The sequence below is a fragment of the Anoplopoma fimbria genome, chromosome 14, assembly GCF_027596085.1.
Source record: "Anoplopoma fimbria isolate UVic2021 breed Golden Eagle Sablefish chromosome 14, Afim_UVic_2022, whole genome shotgun sequence".
Lineage (NCBI taxonomy): Eukaryota > Metazoa > Chordata > Actinopteri > Perciformes > Anoplopomatidae > Anoplopoma > Anoplopoma fimbria.
This window is the reverse complement of record NC_072462.1, coordinates 11,426,203-11,438,206: the sequence shown is the minus strand read 5'-3', so window position 1 is coordinate 11,438,206 and position 12,004 is coordinate 11,426,203. Positions and strand designations below refer to the sequence as shown.

At 42.5% G+C, this 12,004-nt stretch overlaps 1 protein-coding gene across 1 annotated transcript in view; it reads right to left on the bottom strand.

Annotated features, from left to right (window-relative positions):
• Positions 1-12,004, bottom strand: part of shroom3 (shroom family member 3) — a 65,033-nt gene that overhangs the window by 16,832 nt on the left and 36,197 nt on the right. Inside the window, 7 exon segments of the mRNA XM_054612274.1 lie at positions 735-1,031; positions 1,456-1,939; positions 2,187-2,242; positions 2,993-3,245; positions 3,333-3,646; positions 4,624-4,842; positions 8,288-8,413. Coding sequence (XP_054468249.1) covers positions 735-1,031; positions 1,456-1,939; positions 2,187-2,242; positions 2,993-3,245; positions 3,333-3,646; positions 4,624-4,842; positions 8,288-8,413 — 1,749 coding nt within the window.

The window sequence follows — 12,004 nt, the reverse complement described above, 5'->3', positions numbered from 1 at the left end:
CCCTCAGGAAGGTGTTTTTACAGATGGAAATGTGTTGTCTTTCAATAAAGAGTTTGTGTTGTTGTGAATGTGTATGATTGCTGGGCCCAGCAGCGTGATGCTTATATTAAACTAACTTCCTCTCCAGTTGTTTTCATTTAATAGCAAGAGTTTGACCAGTCTCAGCATTTTCATGCAAAGGTGTTGGGTTCGGCACTGCGTTTGCCTGGAGCCCACCAACACCTGATGAGGATTTTGGCACTCCACAGGAGTGTCTCTTGTTTCCTGCAAACCTAGAGTCTTTGTTGTCTTAGACATGGCCAGTAGCATTAAGTATATATATATATGATATTTCTGTTGTTTCAAAATTGGATTGGCTGTCACAATCCTTTACCATGCTTTTGTTTTCTGCAAAAAACTATTTTGGAAGCCTCTTTTGGACCACGTTGAACCACTCTGACCATTTGGAGGATTCTGTCCTGCTAAAGGTTTTTACTTTGCCGAAGAGTGACCTATGAAGGACTCTGACATGGCAAGGAACTGCAAGGTCAGCAGTTGCAGGACACAAATTACATACAGACCTCTTGATGCAAACTCATTGTCTAACTCATCCATTAGCATTGATCATTTTTGAGATGTTTTTGTGGAGCTGCTGAATGCATCCCAACACAGGTTTACAAATTGCAAGGACAGAATAGAAGAAGTCATAATCAGAAAAACGTTCAACATGTCACACAACAGTCATTCCTGTGTACCTGCTCCTGTCTCCCTTGGACTGGACAGGTGTGCAGGGCTCCCTCCATTCTTGTGAGGATGGGGGCCTGAATCCAGCAGCCGACTGGATGTGGGAAATATGGAAATCCTGGTTCTGTTCCTGGAAAACTTGGCTGTGGGTTCTCTGGCTTATATGAACATGGGACCCTTGGAGGATCTGACTGTGAGGTTCCTGGTGGTTTGAAGGCCTTTGGGCCCCTGTCTGGTCCTCTGATTCCTCGTCAGGAGTTTTCATGTGGGTTGTGTTGAGTTCAGAGTTACACTCTTCCTGGTGAGGCCTGAAAAAAGTAGAAGACTGAGTTAGCGTTGAGAGCCAATGTGAACTATTTTTTACAGCTCCGTAGCATGGTTATGCTAGAATCAGATATGCAAAAGCAGCTTTCATAGTGTACGACACCGACTTAGCATCTGTGAGGCCTCACAACATCTAGACAAGTAGATTCGAAAAAAGTTATGCATTTAGAGATATGTTGTCAAAAATATAACTTTTGGAAACATATTCCAACTAACTTCAATTCAATTCAGTTTATTTTGTATAGCCCAGAATCACAAATTACAAATTTGCCTCAGAGGGCTTTACAATCTGTGCACATGCGACATCCTCTGTCCTTCCCTCCTTCCTAACTGCAGCTACAAACTTTTAAAAACTACTGGTGACACTCAAAATACAGCTGTTTGTAGAAATATCAGCATTAAAGTCACCTGTCTGCCTTGTGTGCTTGAGTCCTGAGCTGTGTAGAGGCAGATGCTGAAGAAGAGGAATAGGGGTATAGTGAAGAGGAAATGTTGTTTTGGTATCCGTTTTCTGCAGCTGGCATCCTTCCATCCCTCCGCCTGTCCGTTGCTCCTTCCTCTCTCCCTCCGTCGTCCTGAAGCAGCTGCTGCTGCTGCTGCTGTCGGCCACTCTCCTTGGCCAGGGCGGGATAGACTCCAGAGGAGCCTGGCCCGAGGCTGGCGCTGGGCATCTGTGCGTAGTGGGGCTCAAGCTGGGGTACAGGGTACACTCCAGTGGGAAGAATGAGCCGGCCGGACTGAGCGATGGGGCCGGCAGGTCCGGAGGAGGATCCGGTAGGGGAAGGGGGCTGGGCGAAGCCTCCACCCTGGCGGGGTTTTGTGGTGGGGCTGCTCTCTGGACTCTTCTCTATCACAGTGTGAAGCTGGCCCTCTGCGCCATACAAGGCTTTAGCTGGAAGCACAGTCATGATGTAATGATGGCAGTGCTTGGAAGTAATGCAGAGGATGATGATAGCATATATATTATATTATGGACATATTGCCTGTTGTGTATTGAGGCATTGTTTTCTATAAATGACATGTCCTGGGGCTCTTAAGAACCTCCCTTTACAATTTTAATTAGTAGCGCAGAATAGAATGGTATATTTGGATCCCTAAAATGAGTAGAATCATGGAGATAGAATGTAAATGTAATGTACCTGCACTTGAGGCCACAGGGCCACTGGAGTGATGCCAGGAACCTTTCTGCAGAGACCTGAGTAAAATAACAATAGATTAAATACCATTTGATTTGTGTACATTTCAACAAGAATTCAAACTCCATTGTTTTAACTCAAATGGTTTTGAATCATATGGTATCGTACTATACCATACCGTTTCATATCATATCGCATCTTACTGTGCAATGCTGTGTTGTATCGTGTCGTACTGGATTATGTTGTATCGTAGTGGATTGTATTGTAGCATAGCATATTGTATTGTATCATATCATATAGAATTGAATCGCATTCAACTTTATTCCAACCATTTGTAGCATATTGTAGTATTGTTTCATAGCACAGCGCACTGTAGAGTATTATATCATCTTGTTGCGTGACGTATCGTATCATCAGCATATTGTGGCATATCGTATCATATCATATTGTTTTGCACTGTACCATAGCGTAACATTAAGCTTTGTATTGTAGTGTAGCATGTTTTTATGATTTTATAGGGTAATGTATTGCTTTGCATTGTGGTCCATCCTCTGCTCAACAGATTGTTGTTAATTAGTCTTTTACATACAATATGTTCCTATTACTGTACTTGCTAACACTTGGCCAACTAGTCACTTTAACAAAGGTTTGCATTCAAGCTTAAAGGAAGGTAAAACACATTTTGGAACAAAGCCTCGACTCAAAGTCTTTTGATTGGATCAAATCCTCATTACCATTCTCATTGTCACATCAGGGTCTATTTTTGGATGAGAATCAAGATTCACCCTGACTTGACAGACCCTACTCACCGTAATGAGCGGGCGTGCTCCAGACTGGACCAGGAGTTGGGTCTCTCATGGTTCCTGATGGCAGCGTAGCTGTCGCTGCGCCTTGGTGGAGCCGGTGCCCCCTTCAGGCTCTCGTAGGAGCTGCGGCTGGCTGATGGGCCCCAGATCGGACCCACACTATGTCTGTTTGATGCCGGTGCCCCACCGTTGCTGCTGCTGCTACTGCTGCTGCTGCCACTGCTGCCGCCACGGTAACAGACCCCACCCACTGGACCTGGAACCAATAGTTGAAAAAACAACAATGATGTCATCACATTAGAGTTACCTTACCCAAAACCCATTCCTAAAGCAGAACCATCACCTTGCAGATATCCGCTTAGCCCCGGCCTCACCCCTCCCCCGCCTCTGGAATCGCTGTTGCATGAGGCGGAGCTCAGCTCGTGCTCTTGAGATAGGCCCTGTTGGGCGTCGTAAACCGTCTGTACGTAACATATGTCAGCCTGCTGCATCGCTCCACTTCCTCCTTCTCTCTGTGGGACCGTCTCCAGCGAAAAGGAGCGCTCTGGGCTGAAGGAAGGGTTTGAGGCATGGTACTCTGGGATACTGGAGCTAGTGGAGAACGAGGAGTAGGCAGAGTCTCGTTTGCTGTGGAGGTGGTCGATGCTGTTGGAGGACCTGGAACATGAAAAGAGATTTCATTTGATTTTTTACAGCTGTCCCTGTCAAACGACTAGTCAACCTAACTATGGTACTTTCAAAAGGACAACACATATGTTGAATTTCCACCTCATGGTTTGGCTGGCTCTACTCAACTCATTCTTGGTACCAGGTCCTTTTCATTATTTTTTTTCCACTGCAGATAGTACCTCCACAGTCTAGCCGCTAGACTGTGGAGGTACTATCAGCTGAGAATCACGCTAGACTCTAGCGTGATTCTCAGCTGATTGCCATAGCGACATCATCTTCAATACCTCGCGACAACCAACTGAACCAGCTTGGTCATTTATGCTGCGTAGTGTATGGTGTAGTTTTACTCAGTGATTTAAAGTGCGTTCTCAAATTTACTTAGCTTGGCTATTCAAAAATGGCGGGTTTGTGCAGTTCTCTTTAAACATCCAACGAAGTCCCTTGTCGCGCTTGTGACGATTCTGTCTGACTCCGCCCTTCCAGTATTGTCTGAGATCGCTTGAAGCATTGACTGAGTGAGCAAAAGTTGGGGATAGTACCAAGTACTATCCCCAACTTTCACTAATGAAAAACCAAATATATAGCGAGTCAAGTTGAGTAAATCATCATGCAATATACTAAATAAAGCTCCTATGCTCCTCACTAGTTTCTTGCCGGTTGGTAAAATTGGAAAATGCTGTGGAACAGTACATTTAGGAAACTGACCCCCTTCTATAAGGACTTTTCTTTTGAAAAGGCGCATGCAGTCACTGCACCCAACAAATAGCTTCGTAGCTAACTGCTGCTTCAACCACAATGACTCCACTTTACATTTATATCTCTACAGCTGATCAATAAGCAAGAGAAAAACACCGTAAATCAGACGGCTTTGGAGTTGTTTCTCTTATGTCTAAGCTAGGCTAGCAGGTATGTGCTAAACTAGACTAGACGCAACAGACGTAACTGAGGTGTTCGTTTGTATGGACCTGGCAGAGGACAGCTGGTGGCAGGAGGAGTAGGCCGGATGAGGTCCGCTGTGGGTGTGGTGGCCCAGTGGGTGGTGGTGCTGAGCTCCGGAGTGAAGTTGGGAGGACTGAGGGGGGTCCAGGCTCTCCATGCTGCCTCTAGAGCTGTACTGGTCAGGACTCTTCCTCAGGTAGCTGCCGCCAGAGTCAAACCCACCAGACAGGTCTGTGGTAGAGGCACTGAGAGACAGAGACAGAGAATAAAATGCTAAACATGCTTTGGTGATGGAAATGTGGCTAAATCAACACAGAGACTTAAGATAGCTTCCACACCACGGTGCTTTGAGCTAAAAGCTAACATCAGCATGCTAACATGCTCAGAAAGGAAATGCTAACATGCTGATGTTGAGCAGGTAATACTAAGTAATTGCACCATCTCAGTTTAGCGTGTTGGCATTACCTAATCAGCCCTTAATACATAGAACAGCTGAGGCTGATGGGAATGTAGTTTTGCTGGTATTTCTTTTGTAATTAATAACTGCAGTGAGCGTGAGGGACACTTGTTCCTCCTCTCACAGTGAATCCAGAAAAATTAAGACATTTGAGACAATAAGGAACTTTTTGGAAAATGAGGGCATTTTTGGAAAATGAGGGCATTTTTGGAAAGGGAGGAACTTTTTTGGTAAAGGGGACAATTTGGGAAAATTAAGAACGTTGTGGGAAAGGGGACAGTTTTGAGAAGTGAGGAACTTTTTCGAGAAGGGAACAAGTTTTAGAATTTAGAATAGAGTTAGAGTTTTCTTATCAGTTTCATCGCTTTATTAGAACATTTGTCTGGCTGTTTTATAATGTCTGACAGTGCACAAGCACAGAGTGACAACACATTGAGTTGGGACTCATTTAATTATATTTGCTGAAATGTTGTATGTAAAGTGTTTTGCTACATATTAATATCTTAAATTATGCATATGGCAATGAATGAAAAGTTCTGGTCTGATAATTGTTGTGGCTGTATTTTATTTATTTTCTGAAAAGTTTTATATATTGATCAGACATAAGAAAAACCTAAAACTGTCTCACTAAGTGTTTCTTGGTATATTAGGCTAGTTTTACTTTCTTTGGGCATAAAAGATGATGATTAAGTGATCAATTCAATTAATTGTTTTTTAAAATGGTTGAACAATCGTCAATTCCGAGTTGAAGTATTCTAGAAATGTTACAGTTCAGACCTCATCAGATTGCAGTTGTGGCTTTTACATAAAATTACTCGGGTGTATTCAGACTTTGCTGCTGAATCTGCTGTTATCTCACTCTAGATAACTGACTGGAATGTAAAATGTGTGTGTGTATGTAAGCACGTGTGTCTACGTCACAGTTTGACCCACCAAGTCCTCCAACCGAACACAATGCAATTACCGCTCTGGAAACTGGGACACTCTCTGTCTGTCTCCGTCTGCATTTCTTTTTTTTTTTCTGTGTCAGTAACTTCTCTGAGTCTAACTTTTGTGTTGGCATCCATCTCTCTCTGTCAGCTGTATTGTCCGTCTCCATTTGACTTTCAGTCCAATGTTTCTTTATACCTGTTTTAATTTAAAGGCAGAGCTGCGGGAATGTTGTGGCACAGTCTTTATTCTGATCCAGACTTTACTTGTGGAAGGGGATCGGGGGGTTGCCATGGGAGACCCAGAGATTCTTACAGGCATCGACGTCAATGCCCCGTCCACCCAACACACACACATGCACACACACACAGCCACGTCAGAGGCTTTCATTCGCCCTTCACTGCTGTTTAAAAGAAACAGTGATGTAACTTCCTCTCATGATATAAACCTGCTGATCAACAGCATTGCTTCACATAATACACAGCAAGGACAACAATTAAACAATTATCTTTTTATCAGTTTGTGCAATATGGATGACTCAATATATCAGGGTCACTGTCACTTTAGCTGGGAACACATATTATTGTTTGATGTAAACTTTTACTATGATCATGTCTGCAGACAAATCCTGCAGGAGCTCTGATTGGTCTGAGACAAAATATCTGAATTCTAAAACTCCTGATTCTGCAAGACAACATGGACGAAACTCCCCATAATGTCAACACACACACACACACACACACACACACACACACACACACACACACACACACACACACACACACACACACACACACACACACACACACACACACACACACACTAACCTAACAGCCCTTAAAGAATATTCTCTAAAAATGTCCTTTAAAGAAGTTCCTCATTGTCCAAAAATGTCCCCTTTCCCAAAACATTCTTAATTTCCAAAATTGTTCCCTCATCCAAAAACTTCCCTCTCCCAAAACGTTCCTCACTTTCCAAAAATGTCCCCTTTCCCAAAAAGTTCTTCATTTTCCTAAATTGTCCCTTCATCCCTAAAATGCCTACATTTTCCAAAGAGTTCCTCATTGACTCAAATGTCTTACTTTTCAAAAATCTACCTTCAGTCTGAGGTCAGAGTTGGTACAAACTGACATTTTGACACTTTAGAATAAAAACACAGCATGCAGACAGACAGTCAAAGGTCACATCATATAACAGAGAGATAGCAGCTCACAGCTCCTCACATTGATCCGTCTCTGGACCTCCGTCAACTAACAAAATTCCTGTCCTAGTGACACAAAACATTGTTGGAGTGTTACGCAAACACTGGGAATGTTCAGCGAAAGTTTTAAATGAGCTGGTTTGTGTAACAGTAACCCTGGTTGGCTGAGACAGTCGCAAAGTCTTGACATCAACACTGTGTTTGTGTTGTGTCGTTATGACGTTATGTCAAACCACAACTGGCCATTAATTCCTCAGGAAAGAGATCTTGAGGAGGGGACACATTTCACGTTGGGAGTGAAGACTGGTTTCTGGTAGTCGAGAACGACGTTATATGTCTCGCTGAAAACTTGAACTTTGACCCTCTGAGTGACTGATAGCAACAATAAACCCGAAATCCAGGTTTCAATTGTCTTTCTCTTCAAACAAAGACAAGTTCCCAGCATCCTGAGTAGTTTAATAAAAGAGATTACTGTTTTTCTTATCTTTTGTTATTACGCACCACAGTGCTATTGTCTCCTTATCTACAGCTTAGGATAAAAGCGTCTGCTAAATGACTGTAATGTAATGTAATGTAACAACTACTTAGTGTCTACAAGGAAGAAGTCAGGCTATAAAATACTCTAGTGATTAATGTCCTTGGCTGGTGGATGGCTGACATTGTGTTTAGAAAATCTGCCAAGCTCACTCAGGTCTTGCATATCTATGTACACATGAGACGTACTTACGAAGGCCTTTGGAGCTAAACAAAACATCGGAATATGATGTTTATAAGTTTATTATGACTTTTCTCACAGAAGTCCAGTGGCCAGGAATGCAAATGATGTTCTTGCAAATGATGTTAATGTTTTACATTCGTACTCAAATGGCATGTTAAGTAAAAGCAACCCTCTTTGACATCAATAATTATAACGTCAGGAATCCCTCCTACAACAAAAAAGGACAAGGAAGTGACCATATTTAAACTGTGGAGGAGTGACACTGGGGACGGACTGAAAACCTGAAATAGCCTCAGGCCGCTGCTATTGTGGAAGCATAAAAGTCATGGGGTAGAGCTATACGAGGGGCCCGGGGAAATGATAGAGCTGTTTTTGATCACTGACCTGGCGTGGTAGCTGTGCTGCCAAGTGCTGCTCATCGTGTCCATCCCTCCCTGATCGGATGGCTGCTGACCTTCGCCAAGCTTCGTCGAATGCCACGAGTGAGGACGGGACGCCGGCTCACTGCGTCTGCGGAGTTGAAATACACAGAAATAATTAACATGTGTGCAGTGTTTGACTTGTGTTTTCAACGCGACAACGCATTCTGAGTCAAACTCAAGTTAAGGGTGCATTATCAGTGGAGGAAGTAAAACTTGACACTTGATTGACCCTGACATGTCGCTGAACCAGCATGGTAAGCTTTGCTTTGGTAAAGACTTGAATCAGGAGGAAACAGATAGCTTGGCTCTGTCCAAAGGTTACAAAATTAACCTTCCAGTTCCAGTTGAGTCCAGGCAACAAGCGGAGATTTCATAAAGGTACTGGTCACCCCCAAAAAATGGTTGGGCACTTAGATTGCTTAAACCAGCAAATTGCAGTTTTCATATGGACTGAAAAATATAGAAATAACTTGTTATTTGGGGAGCTTTAGATGTGCTGTTGGTGAGCTTTAGCCAAATTTGACAGAGCAGCATACATATTTTCAGTAGGGAGCCCTGCATACGGATGCTTGGTCAGGACCACTTCGTATCACTTTTTAAAGCACCGGGTACTCCTCTAGCGCCAGTACTCAAAGTGCAAGGTAGTCCGATAGCCTTCAACACGTTGGTAAAGTTGTGAATTCAAACAAAACCACTTGGTTAGGTTTAGGAAAAACTCATGGTATTTGTTAAATAATTATGTTTGTTACATAAGTTAAGTTATGTTCCAAAGTGAAGTACGTTACGTAAGTTAACTTGCGTATGCAAGTCACAATGAAACGCTGTTTTTGGTTTCACACAGGACACAAACACAGTTCTCCTGGGTGAAAGTCCTATGTTCGACTCATCCGTCCACCTGTCAATGCAGACTTCATCTTTCCTTTTACTACGTTACCTGACTTCCCACTTAACTCCTGATGTTCTGATCATACAAAGAGATAAAATGCTGCAGACCATAACTAAAGAGCAAAAAAAGAAAAAAAAGAAACTGCAATGTAAAAGTGTGTGTTTTGTTTTACTGATGCCGCACTTCAAAAATACAAAAAATAAATAATTTCTTCTTCGTGATATCATTTCAGGGACAAAATAAATGTTGTGGGTTTTTTTTGCAGTGATAATTTTTATGACATCACCATCATCATTTTTGAACATGTTATCTAACCAGTTGTGATAAGAGAGACTTCGGATAGCTAGGCGGTCGCAATAATCTTCCCCAATCCTCGTCATATTTGACATGTTCAGCTGCTTTGTATTTATCCTCACAGATAAACAGGAAACGATTGTATCTGAGTAAGTAGGAGACAGAGACATGAAAGCCCGCGTGTTTGTGAACCCTGGGAACCCTGGGTAATGACGGGACATGACTGGAATGCCTCAGCGTGTTATCACCGCTGTTACACACGTGTCCAGATATTCGCCCTCGGCCATCAGCTCCCGGAGGACTGGCTTGAGTACAGAATGGTATGATTTGATTTGAGTTTCAGATCAAAGTCTATTTCTGGACCACACAAATGCATGTCCATGTCCCGGACCTCAACAGTCACCAGTGAGTATTCAGGGACACAAACAGATACATTTCCTCCACATTGAATACATATTTATAATTTTGATTATCAGCCATAAATCAGCTCAAAATTTTAGTTTTTTTTTGTTTCTTTGCCATTTGGCTATATTTGGCTTTCTGTTTTGAGTTTTGTGTGGCCTGGGTTCAATTGCAGCCTGCCCCTTTTGCTGTATGTCATACATTTCCTGTCACGCAAACCTGTTGGTCGACAGGTGCGTATGAAGACTTGTATGGTCGACAATGTAGAACAACAAGACTCACGCACCCTTTCCACTTCACTTGCATTCATAGAGATTTATCAATAAATATCAATTAATCAATATCTCTTCATACAAGTCTAGATGATCAGAGCTCCTTTGCTTTTTGCACATACAGCTGGTAAAATAAGTATTGAACACGTCACCATTTTTCTCAGTAAATATATTTCTAAAGTTGCTATTGACATGAAATTTACACCAGATGTCAGTAACAACCCAAGTAATCCATACATACAAAGAAACCAATCAAATAAGTTCATAAATGAAGTTATGTGTAATAAAATGGAATGACACAGGGAAAAAGTATTGAACACATGAAGAAAGGGAGGTGCAAAAAGGCATGGAAAGCCAAGACACCAGCTGAAATCTATCAGTAATTAGAGAGCAATCCTGCCCCTTGTCAGTACAAATTAATATCAGCTGGTTCAGTCCCAACTGATGGCCTATAAAAAGGTGTCTCATTACCAAGGTGTCACACAAGAAACATCTCATGATGGGTAAAAGCAAAGAGCTGTCTCAAGACCTTCACAACCTTATTGTTGCAAAACATACTGATGGCATTGGTTATAGAAGGATTTCTAAACTTCTGAATGTTCCAGTGAGCACTGTTGGGGCCATAATCCGGAAGTGGAAAGAACATCATTTCACCATAAACCGGCCACGACCAGGTGCTCCTCGCAAGATTTCTGACAGAGGAGTGAAAAGAATTATCAGAAGAGTTGTCCAAGAGCCAAGGACCACTTGTGGAGAGCTTCAGAAAGACCTGGAATTAGCAGGTACAATTGTTTCAAAGAAAACAATAAGTAATGCAGTCAACCGCCGTGGCCTGTATGCACGCTCACCACGCAAGACTCCATTGCTGAATAAAAAGCATGTTGAAGCTCGTTTAAAGTTTGCTGCACAACATTTAGACAAGCCTGTGAAATACTTGGAGAATATAGTCTGGCCAAAATTTAACTCTTTGGATGCCATAATACACACCACGTTTGGAGGTCAAATGGCACTGCACATCACCCCAAAAACACCATACCAACAGTGAAGTTTGGAGGTGGAACATCATGGTGTGGGGCTGTTTTTCAGCATACGGCACTGGCAAACTTCATATAATTGAAGGAAGGATGATGGAAAAATGTACCGAGACATTCTTGATAAAATTCTGCTGCCATCTACCAGGATGATGAAGATGAAACGAGGGTGGACATTTGAGCAAGACAATGATCCCAAACACACAGCCAAGGAAACTCTCAATTGGTTTCAGAGAAAGAAAATAAAGCTGCTAGAATGGCCCAGCCAATCACCTGACTTGAATCCAATAGAAATTCCATTTTATTACACATAACTTAGTCTCTGAACTTATTTGTTTTGTTTTCTTTATATGTATGGATTAATTGGGTTGTTACCGACATCTGGTGAAAATGTCTTGTCAATAGCAACTTTAGAAATATATTTACTGAGAAAAATGGTGACGTGTTCAATACTTATTTTACCCGCTGTATTTGCAACAAAATTGTCCCCTGAGCCACATTGCCCCCGGAGTTCTTGTGCTTTCTCGCCTCGCAGGTTCCCAGGAATCGGGGTTATATTTGGACTGTCATCGTGCCACCTACTGAGGCCCTGCTGACACCCACTACTACTACCACTATCATTATTAGTTACATTACCATTATTATTGCCTGTACTATTACGCTTATTGACTTGCTTGTACCCTGGAGTCTTTGTGCTTTCTCGCTTCGCAGGCTTCTATAAATCGTGGCTGTACCTGGACCGTGGTCGTGCATCCTGCTACGGCCCTGCTGACACCGACTGCTACCACCATTAT